Below are 24,549 nucleotides of genomic sequence, written 5' to 3'. Positions count from 1 at the left end.
GTTGTAATTGTGATATGATTGTGGTATGGATGAATGACTGTGTTAGATAGTAATTATTGTCTAGATAGGATCTATTTTATATGTTTCATTAATAAATTATATATTTGAGATTGTATTTTGTGAATTTGTGAGTTCTCTTTTGTTGATATAATTACTTGGTATAAGAGAACCATAGTATAAAATCACCCTCAGTGTAGTATACCTTACGGTTTCCAGGATTTGAGGGATCATGGATGATATGTATGCATATTCAGAACAGGCGGCATCAGAAATACTGGCGAGTTTTCATTTATTTGATTCCGGAACACATACTCCATCAAAAAGTAGCTGGGATAGCTACATTAACAATAAGCGTAAAGCCATTAGAATGGAGTTACATGCGGCAACGTTGGCGGAATACTGCCATATTAAACGCATACCACGTGGTCTGAGGTTAAACAAGGAACCTTCTCTATTTTCAGACAATGAACAATTTATTCATAGATGGAACGCCATCTTGAATAAGTGTTCCCACGACTTGATGGTGTTAATCGTGGAGACTACAACACAGCAAATAGAGATTCTTAATAAAGATATTGAGGCAGAATTATCTAAGTTACAGGAAGATGTCACTAATGGTATGATGGAAAGTCAGTTAAAGAATATCCAAGAACAACTGGATGAATATAGAAAAGAGACCAGAGAATTAAAAATTGAGAAATTTACTAGAGACGAGAAGGATTACACAGTGGGATACGTTTATCCGTGGATGAACGCAAATAGAAAACGTAGAGTTAAAAAACACGGAGATTTTTCTTCATCATCTGAAGATTCCACTGAAGAAAGGAGTGAGAATGTAAACAAAAAGAAAAAGGACAATAGACGGGTTGGTTTTCAGGCACCAGTGACAGATCAATTTGAAGGGGATCACACTTCTGTGACAGCTCCTTTAACATCTTCTTTTTTAGGATCCTGGGCTCGGGGAGGCAAAAATTTCAGGGGGTCAAGACCCCAAGTATTTCATCAAACCCCCTCCAATTACAATCTGCGCAGGTGACATTAAATAACTCGATTGTGTTTAATCTTTCCACCAAATTTTTGACAGACCCCATGATCTCTTTATTAAATAAAGGGTTTTCATTTGCTCCTTATGCTGTTTATGATGCGTTTCAGACTAGGGTAGAACTCCAAAAGTTCTTTAGAAGGTTACAAATCAGGGAGTTTTTTGGAGACACACAGTTTGATACAGGGGGGAATAAATTGTATAAACCATCATGGTGGATACCCCCGACACCCCCCAGTGCTTTGTTGCAAGCCTTCCAAACTTTGGTTTTGAGCGATCTTTCTATGTTAGAGCAATCTATTGAATTTCCCTCGTATAATCTTACTAAAGAGGAATGGCAGGCTTTAAAGATGTTACGTGATGATGATTCTATTATCATCACGTCTGCAGATAAGGGAGGCGGGGTGGTAGTCATGGATGAAGCTGACTACCACTCCGAGATTATGAGACAATTAAGAGATGAACAGTTCTACAGGGAATTGACTAATGATCCTACATCACAAATACATGAAAAAGTGGATAATCTTTTACAGGAAGCTTTTGATGGGAAACTTATTTCAAAGAAGGAATTTAACTTCTTGACGGTAACTCATCCAGTTATCCCACATTTTTTTATTCTTCCTAAGATACACAAGTCCCTTACGGTTCCCCCAGGAAGACCCATAGTGTCTGGCATCGGTTCAATTTTGGAACCGTTGGCCAAATACTTGGACAAAATATTACAACCCAAATTGCAATCCATACCTGCATACATTAGAGATTCAATAGATTTTCTTAATCATATAGACCAGCTTCCATCTTTTTCAGAGAATATTTTGTTGTCAACAGCAGATATCACAGCTCTCTATACAAATGTGCCACAGGATGCAGCATTAGAAATGATAAAGACAGTGTTGTCTACCATGGAGTTTTCAGACAGAAAATTACTATTTTTGATCAATATAACAGAACTGGTGTTAACTTGTAATTATTTTTCTTATAAACACCATTTTTTTCTACAGATATCAGGTATCCCCATGGGGTCTCCCATTGCACCTACGGTGGCTTGCTTATACGTCGCTGATTTTGAGAGTAAAATGGTTTACATGTCTTTTTGGTGGGAGAAAGTAGTGTGGTGGGCTAGATACATCGACGATGTTTTTCTGATTTGGAGGGGAACAATAGATGAGTTAAAGATTTTTTGGCAGGAGATCAATGGAGCGAATCCTCACTTGAAATTTACTTTCGATATTAATCCAAAATTGTTACCCTTTCTAGATATGAAGGTATATATTGTGGGAAATAAATTAGCAACCACAATATATAGAAAACCCACAGATAAAAATAATCTGTTGCATTCTGACAGCTTTCATTCCAGACAATTAAAGAATAACATACCTACGGGACAATTTTTGAGATACAGACGACTTTGTTCTTCTGTAGAAGATTTCAAACAACAATCTTTAATTTTGAGTGATAAATTTACGGCTCGAGGATATTCCAAATCAGTTATTAGAAAAGCTTATAAAAGAGCACTGTACTCGAATAGAGATAATTTATTAAAGCACATAAAGAATCTCCATTCAGAACTATTTGCTCTATTCCATTCTCCTCTAAGTCTTCTAAAATTAGAGATGTAATTAAAAAACATTGGAAGGTGTTGTCCCCTTTAAAAGTTTTTGAAGAGAGTCCAATTTTTGCTGTTAAAAAACGAAAGAATTTATGGGACAATCTTAGGACACCTATTAATGTTCCTGATAGTGATGAAAATATGATGGGTCAATTGAGGTGTGGAAGTTGCTCAGTTTGTTCTCATGTTTTACAGATACAACAGTTTTGTCATCCTAATTTAAAACGGCCATACATTCTTCCAGATAAGTTTACTTGTGACTCAGCAGGCGTGGTATATGCAATTCTGTGTCCTTGCTCTTTAATTTATATAGGACAAACGATTCGTTCCATAAAATTTCGTATTATTGAACATAAGAGCAGGATTAGAATGGAGAAAATAAATGCTCCTTTGGTTAAACACTGGTTAGATGTTAAACATGAGATTGATGAATTACGATTTTTTGTTATCAAAAGAGTAACGCTGCAGCGGGGAGGTGATTTAGCTGCTGTTCTGAGAAGGGTAGAGCAAAGATTTATCTTTGATTGGCAGACAAGTGTGCCCCATGGACTTAATGGTCCAATTGAATGGCAAGCTTTTTTGTGAGCACATGATTGGTGCAAGAATATTGTTTAATTATAAGTTCAGTTAAGGATTTAATGAGTGGCATTATAAAACTTACGTTTAGGTTCATGGCTTTACATCATGCCGTTATACGTGATGTCATCAGTTCCGGAGGAAATGTGAGTATGCAGTCGGTAAAACGCCTTAGTCAGATATTTTGGAGCTGGGATTAAATTGTATTTTTCGCTATGTTTTGGTTACAGGGTTGGTCCCTGGAATTAGCGAAATGATGTTGAATTGTGAAACGTTTTGCCTATACTTGGAAAATCGAATGAAGTATAAAGCACTTTAATCCAGCAACGGAGGTTGCACATCTTAAACACTAAAAAATTTAAAAGGCTTTGTAAAGGTAGATCCTTTCTATATTTAAATTTTGGAGAGAAGGGGGTTTTAAAGGTAACAATGGTGGGTTATTATCTATATTGATGGATGTATTTAATATAGGTTGTATTTGAGACGACAGTGACGAAAATATCCCTGATGAAGCCCGGATGAATCGGGCGAAACAAGGAGTCCTTGTCAGGCAGGTCCAGCGGACGATGTCACCGTTTTTGGTTGCAATATTCAGAAAAGTATAGTGTGTAATGCTGGAACCTGAGAATATCAGGTTCTAACATACACAGAGATATATCACATCGCCATTGTTATACATTGTGAAACGTTATTAGAATTATAACAGATGTTACTGTAATAGATATTTGATATTGTGCTTTAAAAATGAGTGTTACACATTGGTGTTGGGATTTTTACATTATGAACGTGATGTTTTTATAGGTGTGGTATGGTTGTAATTGTGATATGATTGTGGTATGGATGAATGACTGTGTTAGATAGTAATTATTGTCTAGATAGGATCTATTTTATATGTTTCATTAATAAATTATATATTTGAGATTGTATTTTGTGAATTTGTGAGTTCTCTTTTGTTGATATAATTACTTGGTATAAGAGAACCATAGTATAAAATCACCCTCAGTGTAGTATAACTCTTATTGAGCAAGCATTCGAGCATCTCCTCCAAAACCCATACCCTCCTTAACATCCTTCCCAGTTAATCCAGCCAGCAAGGGATAATCTGGCCAATATCCTCAAACCCCTCCCAGGTAATCTGGTGGCTCCCACCATCTAATTAGTAACCGAGGTTCTTGTTCTGCCTCCTGACAGTTATTGCTAGAGACTTCCACACATACACTAATCACATTGAGATCGATATTGAAAAGCCACTTAGATGAATAAAAGAAAATTATTCCTTACCTGCTAATTTTCATTCCTGTAGTACCAAGGATCAGTCCAGACAGTGGGTTATGTCCTCCGTCCAGCAGATGGAGTCAGAACAGACTTTGAAGGGTGTTAGCATATAAGCCAGTACACCTTCTGCAGCAGCTCAGTATAAAGTATATCAAAGCTCAACCACAACGCACTGAAGCAGCAGAATGGATCAAGTGTACTTAACCATAACAGGCACTAACCAACAATTCAAAAAGTAAGCCAACGAGTGGCAACAAGTGCAACTTGCAAAGAGCTGTGGACATAGAAGTGAAGAACGAAAAGGCACATCATTCTTCAGAAGAGCAAACCGAGCAGGGAAAGCCTAGAACCCAGAGAACCAAAGAGGTGGGCGTCTGGACTGATCCTTGGTACTACAGGAACGAAAATTAGCAGGTAAGGAATAATTTTCTTTTCCCTGTACGTACCAGGATCAGTCCAGATGGTGGGATGTACCCAAGCTTCCCTACTCTGGGTGGGCCCCTGAAAGCCCTGCTTGGAGAACCTGGTCGCCAAAGTGTCCAGAGGCTGGCGACGCCAGGTGTAGACGATAATGCCTCGTGAAAGTGTGCAGCGATTTCCAAGTCGCCGCTCGACAGATCTCCTGAGAGGATGCCCAGGATGCTGCTTGTGAACGAAGAGAATGAGCTATGACGCCTCGAGGGGGAATCCGCCACGCTCCTATGTAGGAGGACGAGATGGCGTCCTTTAGCCATCTCGCAATAGTCATCTTCAAGGCCTGGGAGCCTTTCCTCGGGCCCAACCAGAGAACAAACAAATGATCGGAGACCCGGAAATCGTTAGTGACCTCCAAGTAGCGGAGCAACGTGCGCTTGACATCTAGAAGATGGAGAGACCTTGGCTCGTTGGGTGAGAAGGACGGAAGCTCGACTGTTTGGTTCAAGTGGAAGGCCGATACTACCTTGGGCAAGAAGGAAGGAACAGTGCGGAGGGAGACCCCCGAGTCCGTGAATCGGAGATAGGGTCCCCTACAGGATAACGCTTGAAGTTCCGAAATGCGACGAGCGGAGCAGATGGCCACGAGAAAGACTGCCTTGAAGGTGAGATCCTTGATAGTTGAGTTGCGCTGAGGCTCGAAAGGAGGCCCTGACAGGTTTCGAAGCACCAAGTTGAGGTTCCAGGAGGGGCACGGATCCCTCACCGGAGGCCGCAAGGGCTTCACCCCCTTGAGGAACTGGACGATGTCCGGCTGAAGCAGAAGAGAAGGATGATCTCCATACTGTATGAGCGAACCAAGGGCAGCCACTTGGACTCGCAGAGAATTATAGGCAAGCCCCTTATCCAGGCCGTCCTGGAGAAACTGCAGGATATGAGGAACTGATGCCTTTGTGGGACGAGTGCCATGAGTGGAGCACCACAACTCAAAAACCTTCCAGACTCGCACATAAGCGACTGAAGTAGAAGTCTTCCGAGCCTTCAGCAGAGTCGAAACTACTGCCTCAGGGTATCCTCTGCGCCTGAGGCGGCACCGCTCAAAAGCCAAGCCGCAAGACAAAAGCGTTCTGCCTGCTCAAAAAATACCGGTCCCTGGTGGAGCAGATGAGGAAGATGTTCCAGCCGAAGCAGGCAGTCGATCGCTAGCTGTAGAAGATCCACAAACCAGGGTCGACGGGGCCACTCTGGAACCACCAGAAGAACCGGCCCCTGATGATGCTCTATTCTCCGTAGGATCCTGCCCACCAGCGGCCAGGGAGGGAAGACTTAGAGAAGAAGGTGGTGCGGCCACGGCAGGACTAGAGCATCTACCCCTTCCACGCCGCGCTCTCTTCTGTGGCTGAAGAAGCAGGGGGGCCTTTGTGTTGAGAGACGTTGCCATCAGGTCCAAGTGAGGCGACCCCCACTGATGGACGAGAAGCTGCATTGCTTCGTCGGAGAGAGACCATTCTCCTGGGTCTAGCTGTTGTAGACTCAGGTAGTCCGCCTGAATGTTGTCTACCCCCGCGATGTGTGAAGCCGCGAGGCGCGCTAGATGGATCTCTGCCCACTCCATCAGACGCGCTGTCTCGAGTGATACGTGTCGACTCCTCGTGCCTCCTTGGCGGTTGATGTACGCTACAGTGGTGGCATTGTCCGAGAGTATCCTTACCTCCCGATTCCGCACCAGAGGAAGGAAATATAGGAGCGCTAAGCGCACTGCTCTGGTTTCCAGGCGATTGATCGGCCACGACGCTTGTGTCTTCGTCCACGTCCCCTGCACCGCGCTCCGCTCGCATACTGCCCCCCATCCGGAGAGACTGGCATCGGTGGTGACCACCACCCAGTTGGGGACCTCGAAGGAGATGCCTCGGGCTAGATGCCTCGGGTCCAACCACCACTGCAGGCTTTCCTGGCAACCTGTGGGAGAGGGAGCACAATCTGATAATCCTGTGAGACTGGCTTCCAGTGAGATAGAGCCACCTGAAGAGGCCGGAGGTGTGCGAAAGCCCAGGGAACGAGGTCGATGGTGGAGGCCATGATGCCCAGGAGCTGGGTGCTGGTAATGCAGTAAAATGTCGTATTTGGTCCCATAAGGACTGGGCCTTGTCTGGACGTAAGAAGACCTTGCCCTAACGCGTATCGAACTGCGCTCCCAAGAAATTCAAGTGTTGGGAAGGAACGAGGGAGCTCTTGGCGAAATTCACGACCCAGCCCAGGAAACGGAGGAGTTGAACCACCCTGGAGACCGCCGACTGTCCTTGGGCAAACGACTTTGCACGTATCAGCCAGTCGTCTAAGTAGGGATGGACGAAAATGCTCTCTCTCCTCAGGGCTGCCGCCACTACCACCATGACCTTCGTGAACGTTCAAGGAGCGGTCGCCAGCCTGAAAGGGAGAGCCTGGAACTGGAAGTGTTGATCCAGGATATTGAAACGGAGAAACCGCCGGTGAGCCAGGAGAATGGGTATGTGGAGATAGGCCTCTGTCAAGTCCAGAGAGGTGAGGAACTCCCCCTGATGCACTGCCACGATGACTGAGCATAGTGTATCCATGCGGAACCGGAGGACCCGGAGAGACTTGTTGACCTTGAGATCCAGAATTGGGCGATAGGAGCCGTCCTTTTTGGGCACGACGAAGTAGATGGAATAATGGCCCAAGCCCACCTCGCCGAAGGGGACGTGAGCTATGGCCCCTATATTCTGCAACTGATCCAGAGTCTGTTGTACCGCCCGTTTCTTGAGGTCCAACCCGCAGGGGGAGAAGAGGAACCTATCCCTCGGAAGGGCGGCGGACAAACTCCAAGGCGTAGCCGTTCCTTAGAATATCGAGGACCCACTGGTCTGAGGTGATGTGAACCCACTCATCGTAGAAGTGCGAGAGTCATCCCCTGATCCTGGGGGTGGAGGAGTGGGTGAGCCTGGCATCATTGAGTGGGTTTGGGGGGGGTTTACCCTGACCTGACCCCTCCTGAGCGGGCCTGCGGCCATGAAAGGACCGGGTCCAGGACTGCGATCTGGAAGAGGGCGTCTGTGGTCCCATCTGCCTGTAACTCCGGTAGCGCCGCTGGGCCCTGGCCCGTGTCTGGGAAGAAGTAAAGGACCGGAAGGGACGCTGTCTATCCTCAGGCAAGCGGTGGACCGCGTTCTCCCCCAAGGACTTGATGATCTGGTCTAGATCCTCACCAAAAAGAAACTTGCCCTTAAAGAGGAGAGAGCCCAGGCTGGACTTGGAAGAAGCATCCGCCGCCCAGTTGCGGAGCCACAGGAGACGTCTCGCCGCAACTACCGAAACTATGGACCTTGCCAGTACTCTGAACAGGTCGTACAAGGCATCCACCCCGTACGCTATGGTGGACTCCAAACGATCAGCTTGGGTGGCTTCCTCGGGCGGCAGGTCTTGTGAAGTAAGAAGTTGCTGAACCCAGCGAAAACTTGCCCTCTGCGCGAGAGAGCTACACATGGCCGCGCGCATCCCTAGAGACGAGACTTCAAAAACTCTCGAGGAAGATTTCCAACTTGCGGTCCTGGATGTCCCGCAGCGCAGTGCCATCCGTAACGGGGATAGTTGTCCTCTTGGTGACTGCCGACACCGCCGAATCCACCTTCGGGACCTTAACTCCAGGAAATCCTCCGGGAGAGGATACAGCTTTTCCATCGCCCTGCTGACCTTCAAAGAGAATTCAGGGGTGTCCCATTCCCTAGCCCCAGGAGCTGTAAAAAGGTGGAATGCGTAGGAAACACCCGGGACAGAGGATGCAGGGCGGCCAGGACTGGATCCCCTTTCTTGGAGGATGAAAAGACGACCGGAGCAACAGGCACCGATGGATCTGGGGGAGGGTCCAGGTCCAGTTCCTCAAGGATCTGGGGGATCAGGTAGTCTAGTTCCTCCCTCCGGAAGATGCGGAGCGCTCGCGGGTCATCCCCATCCAGCTGAGCGTCTGAAATAGCAGTGTCCGGAAGGACCGGGGGATCACCCCCCTGGTCCAGGGAGGCGCCCGCCCCTCCAGGGGCAAAATGGACCCTGGAGGCCCCTCTGGGGGGCCCCGGTACCGCACTCGCTAAGTCAGGGTTTCCCTGCGGTGCAGCCATGAAGCACGGTGTTTTTGCGAGGGGTGGACCCGGAGGCGTCGCACTGGGGGCCTCCAGCCACTGTAAATAAAATAAATATGCGTTGTGCATAAGCACAATGAAGTCCGGCAAAAAAAAATCGGCATACCCACAGGGGGGGCCGAAAACGGGGGCAGCTGAGGGAACCTGGCTAGGGAGGGACTTTACCGGCGACAAAATCGGGGGAGAGGCACCGCGAGAATCCCTTCCCTCCTCCTCTGACACCGGAGAATCGATGTGCTGCGAATCCAAAATGGCCGCCATTCCCGCCAAAGGCTGGGAAGGCGGCCATTTTGGATCCGCGCCGGATGTGCGCGGATTTGCTCCTCAGCATGCACATCCGCGCCGCGCTGAGGAGCAAAAAGAAAATGTGCTTAAAGGCTCTGAGGTACCTTCCCCACCGGGGAGGCACCTTGCACAAATGCCCTCGCGCAAAATCCTCGACCCCGGCTCGCCACAGGCCAAACACCAGGACGGCTGTGGCATGATGGCCGCCGGGGGAGGAGATGAAAGGCCGCGGGGGGGCCCCGAGAGAACAGAGCAGTGCCACGGGGGGGGGGGGGCCCGAAAACAAGCCTGCACTGCCAGCAAGCGCCCTGGAACGGCAGCAGGGGAATCTCCCCTCCCTGCTGCAGCGGCCCCGGGGAAAATTTCGTCTTGGGGCCGCGGGGCAGACGTCGGCACCATGGGGAGAGGCTGGCACCACCAGCTTTCACCTATCCCACTAGAGAAAACAGGCGCTGCCTGAAGAACAAAAACTAAAAAATGAGACCAGAACAGAAGAAAATTAACAAACTTATCTCCAGAGGACAGATAAGGAGAAGGGAGGAGAGAGAGGCAGGTCAGCCTGCAAGCCACACCTCCCAATAATTGAACACTTTTTTTTTTTTTTTAAACTAACTTGATACAAACTGCAATAGAAGTAAAAGGAAAGAGAAGAAAAGAAAGAACTTAATCCTTCAACACACTGGGGAAGCAATGGGTTCCCCTACTCTCATCTGCTGGAGTCAGAAAGATACTGGCTTATATGCTAACACCCTTCGAAGTCTGTTCTGACTCCATCTGCTGGATGGGGGACATAATCCACCGTCTGGACTGATCCTGGTTCGTACAGGGAACTGAAAATTTATCCATCTAGAGGTTGATATTCAAAGTTGGCCGTTTAAGTAATTTAGCCAGAAATAACTTATCCAGCTAAGTTACAAGATAAATTGAGCAGCATGGCTAAGAAGCTATATATATATATATATATGTGGATATATAGAGATGTGCTTCGTTTTTTTCTACCGGGTCGTTTTTTTGACTTGGATACTTCGTGGTAAAATTCGGGTTTTCTCGTTTAGTTTTTCTGAAAAACGAAACGAGGAAACTCGAAACCGGGCCAAAAAACGAAGCGGGAAACGAAGCTTAAAAAAAAACCCACCCCAAGCATTTAAAATCATTTTCGTACATACATACAAACTCCCCCCACCATCCCGATCCCTCCCCAAGACTTACGAACATCCCTGATGGTCCAGCGGGGTCCCGGGTGCCATTTGTTCCTCCATGCCCATGTGCGCCATTGCCAGCCTTGCTCAAAATGGTGCCGAATAGCCTCTGAACTACCATGTCACAGGGGCTACCGGCGCCATTGGTCAGCCCCTGTCACATGGCCATCTGCGCCATCTTGTGCTCCTACCATGTGACAGGAGCTGACCAATGGCGCCGGTAGCCCCTGTGACATAGTATGTGCAAAGGCTTTCGGCGCCATTTTGATTACTGGCAGCCGACAACGAAATTGCTCCCGGACCCCCGCTGGACCCCCAGGGATTATTGGCAAGCCTTGGGGGGGGGGGGGGGTCAGGAGGGGGTCAGCGGGGGTCCGGGAGCGATTTCGTTGTCGGCTGCCAGTAATCAAAATGGCGCCGATAGCCTTTGCCCATACTATGTCACAGGGGCTTTCGGCGCCATTGGTCGGTTCTCCTACCATGTGACAGGGGCTGACCAATGGCGCTGGTAGCCCCTGTGACATAGTAGTTCAGAGGCTATTCGGCACCATTTTGAGCAAGGCTGGCAATGGCGCACATGGGCACGGAGGAACAAATGGCACCCGGGACCCCGCTGGACCACCAGGGATGTTCGTAAGTCTTGGGAGGGATCGGGATGGGGGGGGGGGGGGTTGTATTATAGTTAATCTAAATGTTTGGGGTGGTTTGGGGTGGTTTTTAATTTAAAAAAAAAAAAAAAAAAAAGTGCCCCTCTCCCCATGCAAACCCGAAAAACTAAATTTCCCCGAAGTTCGGAGAAAATCCTTTTTGGGTTTCGGGGCCCCCGAACCACTATGAATTAGGCAATTTCGTTGTAATTGCCTAATTCGTGATAAACGACTGCACATCTCTAATATATATATATCCACATAAAGCTGTAGAAATTATAACCAGCTAAGTTTAGACCTGCTCTATGGCTTGTCTAACTTAGCCGCATAACTTAATGTGGCTAAGACTAAATATCAGTAGTCACATAACATACGGCTAACTCGCTCCTCCCCAATCTGCCCACTACATGCCCACAAGTTATGCGGTAAACCTTTCTGTTGCAAAAGTGACTTATGTGGCTAAGCGGCAGCTGCTGAACGTATGTGCATATTCAACGGTCACTACTTAGTTGCATAAATTACACTTATCCAGCTAAATAGTGCTGAATGTACTTTGAATATTGACCTTCTAAATAGCAAACACAACATATTGAGAGACATTCTAGATAGAAAACTAGTTAAGTTTATCCGGCTAACTAGTTAAGCTGCTCAGCAGCTGAATATTGACCCTTAGATATCCAATAAAAACACTCCTTCTCTTCCCTCAAACTTACCAGAGGTAATCAGGGATTCTGGACACATGCTCCTGAAAAGCCAAGGAATCCGGTCCTTCCACATACCAGCGCACTAGCATGTTAATCGTTTTAGAAATCTGCACCAAAATAAGATACCATGCTGAACCTCTCAATTAAATATACCCAGCATGCAATGTTTGTGGTCTATCTCACCCCAAATCCTTCTACAAACCACATCCAGCTGGCACTATGCTCAGCCTGACCTCATTCCTTCTGTGAATCTTCCCCAACATGCACTACTCTGTCTTCACCCATTCCTCTGCATATCCTATTGAGTTTAGGTTCACTAGAAATGGTTGCAGGGAGCTGCCTTACTGGGCCAATGCTGATGCACTTTGTGAACCTGTCATCCGCCTTGATATGATCATACAGCTCATCCACAGCTCGTCGGCGCAGGCTGCCACTGTGACACTTCTCATACAGATTAAGCATTGCTGAAAATAAACACATACAATATCATTAAGATATATGTGAATGGCGATCCCAGTAACTGCCCTCCCCCACCTCCAGTGATAACTTGTAAATTGCCTCCCTGCTCCCCCTGCCCTGTACCTTAAGGGTTACCAACTATAACATAGTATATGATGGCAGAAATCAGTTGACCAGTTTGCCCATTTATTCCTGCCCATACTACCAAGGGTACAGTATATTCTCTCAGCACAGAACATAACCACTTGTAGGATATCACTCTTTAACCAAGACAGGTTTTTTTTTTAATCTTCCTCCCTTGTAACTCCACAGTCCTAAGTATCTAATCATGCAAAATCCCCTATTGATTTGCATCCAGTACCCTTCCTAAGTCTAACCACAAGTCCCACAATAATTGGTCACCAAAACCAGAATGTGTTTTGAATGAACATACAGCCTCCTAGGAACCTGTGTCCTATCCGAATAGCACTATCACCAAATGAAATCAAGGAGCACATAGAATGAAAAATAAATGGCTACATGAGAACCTGTAGTTTCACAAGAGCTAATTATTTCTGCACTGTTAATTAATTCTGTCATCACAGCCTGCCAGACAGACCAAGTTACATGAGCACTTGTTTTTTCACTAGGAAACACTAGTTGTTAATGAATTTGCAGTCTGACAGATATGCAGAGCCAACTGCTAATTAATACCTTTGCTTGCTCTTCACTTTTTTCAAATAAGGTTCACTGTGATTATCCTGTCCTCTCCTGAAATCCATTCCTGTTTTAGCAGCCAGTATCCTCTCTGGAAGGGCATTACATGCGTCTATTACCCTTTCCATGAAAAATATATTTCTCAATATTTGTCCTGAGTCTACCCCATTGGAAGCTCATATATCATGACTCTCTATTCTAGAACTTCCTTTCCATCGAAAAATGTTTGCTTCTTGTGCATTAATACATTTCAAATATTTGAATGTGTCTATCATATCTCCCCTTTCTCACTTCTCCTCTAGGGCAGTGGTTCTCAACCTTTTTTCGATCAGGACACACTGCTCATTACAATCTACGACAGAAATTAAAAAAAAAAAAAAAAAGGCCCTGTATTACTTTTATTGTTAAGAATGACATAAATGAAAAATAAGAATACTCTCTCTGAAAATAAATTATATAAACAATAAACCTCCCATACCAGAACAGCTCCAACCTCCAGCATTTAAACAGTAACCACCTTATCTAAAAAAATGCAACACTGAAAATATTACACTAGGCCTTAAAACTCCAATACTTCTGTTAGGAAAATGGAACAAGCCAGGCTACTACATGCAGCAGAATACCTCACCTCAATCACATATGGAGACCCTCACCTAACAAAGAATAAAGAGACCATAAAGCATAAACAGAAACATGCAGATAAAAACTGAACTGGAAACCACAACAAGCCAGAGTCTCTGGATGCAGTGCAACAAAGGAAAAAGAGAAATCGCCATTCCTCATAAAATAAAGCAAGAAATATAAAATCAATAGCAGTAAAACCCATTCTAATAAAGAACAGGTTATTTCGAAACAGCTGGTGAATGGAATATCCAAAAATTAAAAACTCATAAAAAATGTCTAGACACCAATAAAATATTTCAAAATAGCAGACACAAAGACCCAATAATTAAAAATAAGGATAAGAAAATGCTCTGCTCTCCATACCTGGAAACATTCGATTTCCAGGTACCCCGAGATTGTTGTGAATTTGGAGGGGGTTGCTTGCAACTTTCTCCTCTCTCTCAGTCACACACAAGCTCTCTCTCTCTGACACGGGCTCTCAATCACACAATTATACACATGCTCTCCCTTACACTTACATGGGCTCTCAATCAAACAATTAAAACATGCTCTCTCTCTCTTATATACACAGGCTCTTAATTATATATACACATGCTCTCTCTCACTTACACATACAGGTTCTCAATCATACTTACATACCGTATATACTCTCAATCATACAAACAGGCTCTCAATCACACACCATGCTGTCTCACACATACGATCTCAAACACATATGTTCGCTCATTCACTCACTCTCTCCCCACCAAACTAGCAGCACAAAAGCCTCCTCCTCTTCCAGCCCTTGCGGCCTCGAGAAAGGAGTCCCATTGGCCACAGGGGTCTGACGTTGCTCCTCGTTTTCCTCCGGGCCAACGCTGCTGATCTTCTTCAGGCCAACCCTGCACGCACTTTACCCAACATGGTCTCTTCTTCCACATGCGTGGCCGCTGCACTCCATTTCCTCTTCCGGGCCACAAGGGCGGGAAGAAGAGCCCATGATGGTGCCATTGACTCCAATTTTCCTGCCGCGTTCCATCCAGGCTATCAGCATTCTAAGCCTGGGCGGAGGGAGAGCTCCATTTCCTAGGGTAAGGGAAGCAGCTGGGCCAGCGGGGGACCGGGAAGTGTGGCAACACACCAGCATGTGCTTGGTGACACACTGGTTGAGAACCGCTGCTCTAGGGTATACCTATTTAGATCCCCAGATCTCGTCTCATAGGATTTCTAATGCAGACTAGGCAGCATTTTGATAGCCTTTGTCTGGACCACCACCACTATTGTCTATATCCTTGCAAAACTACAGCCTCCACGACTGAACACAATACCCCAAGTGTGGTCTCACCAGTAACCTGTACAATAGCATTATCTTCCTTTGTCTCCTGTTTTTCTCTCTCTTTATGCACCCTAGCATCCTGCCAGCTCTAGCCACTGCCTTGTCAAATGCTTTCACTACCTTGAAATAATCAGATATCACCCAAGATGGCTTTCCTGCTTTGTGGACATATCATGTACCACTTCCATGGATTATTTAGGAAGGATAACTTTATAAAAACATGGGGCATGGAGGCAGTGACATCGCACCAAATGGCAGCCTGATTTCTGAGCTCCCTGCCCGACTCATCTAAATCCCCACCATCTGCTGTGCTAATCTCTTATTTTCACATTTCTAAGAGTGATTAGTGTTGCACAAATCTTTAAGATGTCAAGCAAGAAGAAATCTGTTTACCTAAAACAATTTTCTTACTATGAAATCAGCATGGTGCCAGAGGGGATTCTGGAGGACACTTCAGAGCCTGACTGCAAAACATTCAATGCAGGCTGCAGGGTGGCTGATGATGCAGCACAAATGAATAGCATATACACTCTAATGCATACTGACTTTCAGGTATGGTTTTGGGACCTTAAAGCAGCTATGATCACTATTCAAAAGGAGATGTTGGACATGGTTTCTGAGCTACAGGGAGACTTGATGGAAATAGGCCTAAGAGTAGAGAAAAATGAAACATGGTTAGAAGACCATACAGCCTCTCTCAAGCAGTGTCACAAATCAATCACTGAGCTGGAGGAAGACAATTTTGAGATAAATCAGAAAATTGAGAACTTGAAGAATAGGTCCCAATGGTGTAATCTCAGATTTAGGGGAGTACTGCAGGGGCCCAAGTTCACAGACTGCAAATACATGGTGAAAAGTATCTTCAAAATAATCTTGTCTAATGCAGAAGAGGAGCCACAGGAGAATGAGACTATTATCGAAAAAGCTCATCGGTTGCTAGACAAAACATGGAGAAACATCCCATACGACATAATGACCTGCTTTCACAATTTTGCCATGAAAGACTAAGTATTCATTCTTTCTAGCATGCTTGGAACCATTCAATGGCAGGGCCACTCCTTGGAGATTTGCAATGACCTATTCTCAGCCACACTCCTTAGAAGGAGGGAACTAAAGGATATTGAGGCTGTTCTAAGGAAGGAAAATATCATTTGCCAGTGACTCTTTCCATTCAGATTGCTATCTACTAAAAGCGGCGTTTCCTCTAGAGTCAAGACTACAGCAGAAGCAGCAACAATGCTACGAGCTGCAGGTCTGGTGGTCAAATTGTCGGAGGGCATAGTTACTGCTGCTGCTAGTGCTCATAGCAAAGATGACCAACGGGTCTCCAATAAAGGTCTGAGGCTGAGGAGGCACTAGCAGCTCAGCATCTTTGAGGGATACAGCATCATGATTGAAAAAAAGTATTAGAGGGCAACAGTCAAGGCTTTAGATGATATAGCAATCTCTCAAGCGGTGTGAAATAACTTTTTTCTATATCTGCTGCAAATGTTACTGATGTCAGCTTTGGAGAAAGTTGGGGATTTATGTATGTTAAACCCTTGTGGCAATACATTTTTGTTCAGTATCTGGCAGGGTGGGCTTCAGTGTGATGACACCATTCCTCATGGAGAATGTGATATGGTATTTGGTTGGGCAGACCTGGATTGGACAGGGGGTAGAGAATTGGGGGGGGGGGGGGGGGGGAGGAAATGGATGGATAGAGTTCTGTTGCTGAAGGAGGCAAAGTGTGTCAAGTTAGGAAGGGGCGCCAGGTGGCTGGGTACACTGTAGGGCAGATTTTAAAAGGGTTTCGCGCGTAATATACACACATAACCCTTTTAAACCTGCTCCTGCGCGCGCTGAGCCTATTTTGCATAGGCCTGGCGACACGTGCAAGCCCTGGGAAGTGCGTATGTCCCGGGGCGGGACCGAGGCCTCCGGCACACTGGCCTGAGGGGGGGGGGGGGGGGGGGGGGGGGTGGGGGGGGGAGGTTTAGGTAGGGGTGGGGGGGGGGGGGCGAAAGGAAAGTTCCCTCAGGCTGCTCCGATTCGGAGCAGCCTGAGGGAACAGGGAAAGCCATCGGGGCTCCCCTAGGGCTCGGCGCATGCAAGGTGCACAAGTGTGCACCCCCTTGCGCACGCTGATCCCAGATTTTATAACATGCGCGTGGCTGCACGCCTATGTTATAAAATCAGGTGTACCTACTAAAATCTGGCCCTATGGGTTTGCCAGAGTGGAGCATTCATATGACTGTAATGGCTGTTTTTTCCACATTCTTTTAAAATGTCATGATGGGGAGGTTTAGAATTGTAGCCCTAAATGTTAAGGGATTGAATTCTCCTTTTAAGCAGCAATTAATGCTAAGAACATAAGAAGTTGCCATACTGGGTCAGACCAAGGGTTCATCAAGCCTAACATCCTGCTTTCAGCAGTGACCAATTCATGCCAGAAGCACCTGGCAAGTACCCAAACATTAAAACATATCCCATGCTACTAATGCCAGTCATAGCAGTGGCTATTCCCTAAGTCAATTTGATATATAGCAGTTTATGGACTTTTCCTCCAGGAACTTATCCTAACCTTTCTTAAACCCAGCTACACTAACTGTCCTAACCACATCTTCTAGCAATGAATTCCAGAACTTAATTGTAAACTGAGTGAAAAATAATTTTCTCCTATTTGTTTTAAATGTGCTACATTCTAACTTCATGGAGTGTCCCCTAGTCCTATTATCTGAAAGAGTATACAACTGATTCACATTTACCTATTTTAGTCCTCTCCTTTCTACACAAATGTTTTGCTTCCTATATGACTAAGAATAAATACTCCAGGATGGGCATTGTATTTTCTAAAGATATGAATGTGGACCTGAAAGTGGTGAGATGTGATGTGGAAGGCAGATTTTTCATTTGAATATGGGAATGAGATATACACTTTGGTTAATGTCTATGCTCCCATTACAGGTCAAGGATTCTTTTTGGATATGCTATCAGATGTACAGATGGCTATCTAATCGTAGTGTGGGGAATTTTAACATTATAAAAGATTCTTTTGTTGATAATTCCACTGGGAGAGAAGAGAGATCTAAATTTCATAGGACCCATCTTAAAAATGTTAGCAGCAATTGGAGTCTTGTAAATATCTGGAGGTTAATGAACTCCTCTTGTCGAGATTATGCCTTCTATTCAAAACCTCACAATTTATATTCATAAATTGATTACTTTTTGATAGATAAATCCCAGATTTCCAAAACTAAAGAGTGGGGAATTAACGAATTGACTTGGTCTGACCATGGACCTGTGTGGTTAGATCTTACTTGCTTAATAAATGATGGGGGTAGAAGATTTTGGAGATTGAGTGAGTTTGCAATAAGTTCTGCGACTTCCTGGTTTTGGAAATTCAGGAATACTTGTGAATCAATGAAACGAGAGAAATCTCACCCTAACACTTTGGGAGTGTTTGAAAGTTGCAGCGAGGGGCAAATTGATTTCTCAGGCTGTTTTCAAGAAAAGGGAAAGGAAAACCTCACACAGAGCTACTTCTAACTTTTGCCAAATTAGAAACATAACATAAGAGAGGGAGAATCCCAAAATACTAGCAGACTTAGAAAAAGCAAGACATAATTTGAAAGCTCTAGATTCAGATCAAGTTAACTTTTATTTGGATTTGGTAAAGTAAAAATTATTTGAATATGGAAGTAAGGCTAGGAAATTATTGGCAAGAAGATTAAAGAATAAATTTCTGCAGAATCAAATGCTTAAGGTGAAGGATTATGAGGGAAAAGTTTTCTGATAACTTGAATAGCAGGGCAAAATTTGCCCAATTTTATCAAGAGCTGTAGTCCCAGGACACTGCAATTAGTGATTATCTTGAGGGTGTATCCCTTCTCTCCTTACCTCCTGAAGGATAGGAGTGGTTAGAGAAATCACAGAAAGTGAGGGCCTCCAAGTTATTAAGGACTTGAAGGTTAGTAAATCACCTGGTTTAGATGGATTCTCTGCAAAGTTCTACAAGTTGTTTGCAGCACACTAGTTAGACCGTTTACTGTGATGTTTAATTTGCTTATCAAGGATGGTAAATTGGCCAAGCATTCTAACCTAGCTAGGATCAATCTCATTACTAAATATACTGTAGATTTAAAAATATTGGCCAATGTACTACCAATGTGGTTGAATTCTGTGTATATTTTAGTGCAAAAGGACCAGGCAGGTTTCGTACCTGGGCACTTAGCATATGATAATGGTCATAAGATCCTAAATTTGACTTGGTGGGTGAGGGTTAAGTTATTCATTTCGTGTTATTAACAGTGGATGCTGAAAAAGCCTTTGATAGAGTTAATTGGCAGTTTCTATTTAAAACTCTGGAAAAGATGCAGACTGGAGTGAAATTTCTTCAGTGGATCCACAAATTATATAGTAACCCTCTAGCATGCAGCAAGGTTAATGGGAAATATTCTCATAATTTTCAGATCAGTATGGGCACCAGACAGGGTTCCCTCTTATTTTCGCCCTAGTGTAACAACCACTAGCGGAACGGATATGTAGTCTACTGGAGATCAAGGGGTTAACAGTGGGGGTGGAGGAGTATAAGCTTTCATTATTTGCAGACAATCTGATGCAAATGCTATCTGACCCTGTTGGCTATTTAGGTGCTCTGCTGGTAGAGCTAAGGAAATATGGTTAAGTGTCAGATTTCAAAATGAACAAAGCTAAATCAGAAATTTTGAACCTCGCCCTATTAACAGAACAGGAAGCTCCTTCAAGAGATCAGTTTCACTTCAAATGGGACAAAAACTAGGTGAAGTATCTAGGTATGAACATTGGCTATTTTCATGAGCACTTGTATCAACTTAGCTATGATAAGATAAGCTATAGAGGAAAATAGATAAATAAATAAATGAGACAGCTACCCTCCGCGAGCAGCCCTCTCACCTCTACTGATCGCAGCGCTGCTTTTCCGCGGCAGGGAGCCGCTGAGACTGCCGCTCCCCCGGCCCGACTGCCAGCACTGCTGTTGCGCCTGACACCATCTTCATTGCGGCCTGTGCCACCGCAGTACCATTCTTGTGGCATGGTGCTGCCGCCGAGATCCTCTTTGAACGGCGGGGGAAGCCGCTGCCATTCCGATGTCTTCTTGCAGCCTGGAGGCTGCTCCTGACGCCTGTTTCTTTCCTGCGTGGCTGGGTGCCACTGAGGTCCTGCTCCTCTTCTGGCCTTCTTAGGCGCGTGCCTCTTCAGAGTATTTAAAGGGCCAGTAGCAGGAAGTATTCCTGGCCCCACCGGAATCCAGCTGGTCTTCATTTCCTGCTTCAGCCCTTAATATGGGCGCTGTCTGCCTTCATCCAGGGCCTTCGGATCGGATTCCACAGTTGTCTGTGCTCCGGGCCTGGTCCATATCCTCCGTGGTCTTCTTTTGTTTAGATGGCTTCGTGTTCAGTGTTTTCTTGTCCCTGGTTTCTGCCTCTGTTGGAGCTCCTTCGCTGCTTCCTGATGTCACATGCCTTGATGTTCTAGTTCCTGATTTTTCAAGGTCCCGCTCCTTCGTCGCCTGTTCCAAGTCGTCGTCTGAGTCTTCCTAGTGCTCAGAGTTCCTCCAAGCCCTCGTCTAAGTCTTCCAAGCGCTCAGAGTTCCTCCAAATCTCTTGACCTTCCAGCTCCTCGTGTCCTCCAGATGACCATCCCAAAGGTAGTTCCGTTCCGTCCAGTTCCTGGTCATTGGAGCCTCATCTGGCTGGGTTCCCTTCCTGTGCTTGTCCTGCTCTCCACGTGGTCCACGACCAGCCTTTCAGGTTGTGTAGGGTGCGCAGTGGGACAGCGTGATCTGTGTTGGTGGGCTGTGTAGGGCGCCCTGAGAGACAGTGCCAATGTCTGAACCTTCCCAGCTCCTTGTCTATGTCCAGAGTCTTCCAAGTTCTATGTCTGCATCCAGAGTCTTCCATGTTCCAAGGCCTCCGTCTGCCCTCGTCCTCTGTCCAGCCTGCCGCCTATTTCTGTTACCCAGTGGCAGGTCCGAAAGGGCTTGGAATGGTCGGAGGACTGTTCATTGATCAACATTGCATTGTTGGTCATCCTGGGGCATGCAGGTCCGATAGAGGGGTCAGACTTTCCGTCTCCTTGTCTTCGTTCCAGCCTTGTCCTGCTCCTTGTTACCCATGCTCACACCAGCTCACCTCCTGTGGTGTGTCTTGGCGCTCCTCCCTGAGTCGTGTCGTGGTCCAAGGGCTCACATCTCCCGTTCCAAAAATGACTGTGCCTCCGTGCTCACATCAGCATCCGAAGGCCACGCTCATAACAGAATCCGAAGGCCATGGTCACAACAACAGGTATAGATTATTATGGCTGTCAAGATGAACATTCTTCTCTGTTTATGCTACTTTTTTCAGACGCTTATTCCTAAAAAACAAGTGTTAAATCTGTGACAATGAAACATTTTCAGTTTTATTTTGAGGCAGTAGCTACCTCAGGTAGTTTGGCTGTTTTGTATCAAACAAAAAGTAGAGGGGTTTCAGGTTCTCTCTAATGTTCTATAGCTCCCAAATCAGAGATATAGCTGATTGGCACAGAGCACATGAGAAAAAAGTGGGCTCACATTGAACAAGAATGTGATACATGTGGGCACCAATGACATTGGAAAATGTGGGAGGAAGGTTCTGGAAGCCAAATTTAGGCTTTTAGATAGAAATCTGAAATCTTGAACCTCCAGGGTAGCGTTCTCTGAAATGCTCCCTGTTTCATATGCAGGGCCCCAGAGGCAGGCAGAGCTCCAGTCTCAATGCGTGGCTGAGACAATGGTGAAGGGAAGAGGGATTCAGTTTTGTAAGGAGATGGGCAACCTTTTGGGCAACAAGAGAATATTTTCTGAAAGGACAGGATCCAAATCTTACCTCATTTGTTTGGCTGTCCCACAGACACTGGTGGACTGGGGTGCATAAGTCACCTTATATAGATCTTACATTTTCTCTTTGGAGGAAGTGGAAAGCAGTCATGGTGGGTATATGTGATTTTCATCATAGGTCACCCTTTCAGTATAAAGCAGAGTCGCTTACCTATAATAGGTGTTCTTCGAGGACAGCAGGATGTCAGTCCTCATGATTTCCCTCCCACCACCCCTAGGAATTGGTTTCTCTTTGTATTACCTATATCATGGACTGAAGGGAAGGGCTCTGCCTAGGGGGCAGGGAAATGACTACAGCTGCACATGCTCAGTAGAGCATGTTGAAAACTCTAGAATCTTTGAGATCAAAGTTCCGTGACAGGCTGTGTGTGAGGCCTGATGTCCTGATTGTCCTCAGAGAACAAGGGCTTCCCCCTGGGAGCTTATTCCCAGGACTTTATTGGCTGGCATTACATGTTTGGACAGATTTGTGAAGGCAGAAGTGTGATTTCTTTTAATGCCTTGAAGAGGAGATTTTCTTTGGGTGGGAGGAATTGGTTCCTATATGTTCAAGGGTTGTCAATCGACCTTTGCAACGGAGAAGATTATGTTTCAAAGCTATTGTGATAAGGCTGACAAATTTACTGGAATCATTTCTAAAATATACACAAGGCTTAAATAAAGAGGTGAAGTAAAGCCTAGGCATATACTAGCTTGGAAGAAAGATTTGGGGGAGGTTATGGATGAGACATCTGGGACCATTGTTTGCAAGTAGATACTCTAGCTCCATGTGTTTGATAGAAAATGGGTGTAAAATGTTTTTCAGGTGGTACCTTACTCCTGAACGACAGCACAAATTGTATCCTGTTATTGATGATACAAGTGTAGATGTGGGGGAATAGGGTCATTTTTTCATACATGGTGGAGCTGCCCTGAGGAGTGCAAATTTTGGGAGGGAGTGAAGGATTGGGCCTCCACTATTCTTGGGGTCAATATTCAAAAAGAACCTAAATCATTTTTATTGAATTTCCCAGCTCACAATCTTGGTCTCTTGAGCAAAAACTATTTGACAGATAATGCTTGCTGCCCGATGTGAATTGGCTTTTGGTGGAAGAAGCAGGACACTCCTCCTTTGATGTCAGTTTGCTCCTGTAGAGGGTGAGTATATTATATGGGGAAGTTTACAGCTTATACAGAGGGATACAGTCCAGAGTTTCAGCATAATATGGCATTTCTATGTACAATGGATGACTAAAATGACAGATCCAGCACCTCAGAAGTAATCTATGGGAATGGGGGAGGGATGGGGCAAGTGGTGGGTTGAGGGGGGAGAGTGATGTATTATTGTAAATTGGGGTTAAAGTTCTGATCATTCCCTTTTGACTTTTGCATAATGTCATATGCTGGTTATACAGGCCAGAATTTGTTATATGTCGCCCAATAAAAATTTAGAATTATTAAAAAAAAAAAAAAAAAAAAAAAAGCATAGGGCATAGGGCATACATCCGCTTTGAAAATTAGCAGGACTATAAATATCTTAGCACAGCATAGTGTAACATCTCGGCTAGTCATGGGAAGGCCCCGCAACTGACCACAGCTACTATTGCCGCTGGGCCAGTCACAATGCATCTCCCCCTTAGACATGTGCACCCCTCCATTTTTAAAAGCCCCACAGCAGGAAAGTCTGGTTGGCACTCTCCGATGACATTTAAGCACCAACCATGCTCCAGCCCGGTGCCTCAACAGATTCTCCTGTCTTGCAATATGTGTTGCTACTTCCTGTGCCTTGTCTTGCTGTCCCTGTGCCTGCCTTGTTATCCTACTGTTTTGCCTTGTCCATGCCCTTGCCCTGCCTCCATTGTCTTGCTCTATTCACCTTGCCTTGTCCCTCAATGTCTTGCCTCTGTTTGTCTTGTCTGTCTGGCCTGATACTCTAGTTCTGACCTCTGAATTCTGACTTAATCTGCTCACTGTTTGCCCTAGCCTTTGGCCTGGACATGGATATTGTCTGCTCGCTGCCTGCCTAGAGCCTTGGCATGTACCCGGGTATCGATTGTTTGCTTCCTGCCCTGACGATTGCCCGTACCTGGCCTTTCTCTGACTGCTCCTTAAGGGACACTCGCCTAAGCCCTGCCAGCCCCCGGAACCCAAAGGCTCAACCTGCAGGGAAAAGGGCTGGTACAGGTGAAGTTCCAGCATGGGCTGCCAGTTGTCAGTGTGGGGCCTAGGAGGTTCATGTACTGGGCGGTGTCAATCACACCAAAACCAAGGGCTCACAACCGTGACACCATAGGTATGCACATTTACATCTGCTAGAGAGTATAACAATCCATGCAAACATTTATGTGCATATTTTTGAAAATTGAAAGTACATACATACATGATTTCCCGCCTTAACTCTGCCCCTTGGAATTGCCTATTTGCAATAAACATAAAGTACCCAGGAAATCCTTCCACGAGTTACTTTGACATGTTCAAACCCCCTGGAGTAATTTTAAAAAGCCCTTTTACGCACATAATTGCTTTTGAAAATTACCCCCAAAATGCATCTCTCTATATTTTTTAGTATTGAAATTTAGCTGCCAGTCGACTACTCCTCGAGTTTTATTAGGCTGCTTCTATGCCATCTATTTCCTCAGGCATGTCCTCCATGTTGCAGATCTAGCATCTCCATGAAAAGACAAAAAAAAAAAATGT

The 24,549-nt window shown here is 45.4% G+C and overlaps 1 protein-coding gene across 3 annotated transcripts in view; it reads right to left on the bottom strand.

The window, feature by feature from the left end:
* The window catches only part of LSS (lanosterol synthase), a 213,462-nt gene that overhangs the window by 96,707 nt on the left and 92,206 nt on the right, over positions 1-24,549 (bottom strand). For all 3 annotated transcript variants that reach the window (XR_003857491.1, XM_029606733.1, XM_029606732.1), the window contains 2 exons: positions 12,248-12,366; positions 11,912-12,009 (listed from right to left, as the gene is read on the bottom strand). Coding sequence is in view for 2 of the 3 variants with exons in the window: in XM_029606733.1 (XP_029462593.1) it covers positions 11,912-12,009; positions 12,248-12,366 (217 nt within the window). In the remaining variant the exon portion in view is untranslated. The remainder of the gene's footprint in view (positions 1-11,911; positions 12,010-12,247; positions 12,367-24,549) is intronic.

Source organism: Rhinatrema bivittatum, chromosome 6, assembly GCF_901001135.1.
Source record: "Rhinatrema bivittatum chromosome 6, aRhiBiv1.1, whole genome shotgun sequence".
Lineage (NCBI taxonomy): Eukaryota > Metazoa > Chordata > Amphibia > Gymnophiona > Rhinatrematidae > Rhinatrema > Rhinatrema bivittatum.
Note: the sequence above shows the minus strand (reverse complement) of the source record. Positions and strands in the feature narration are given on the sequence as shown.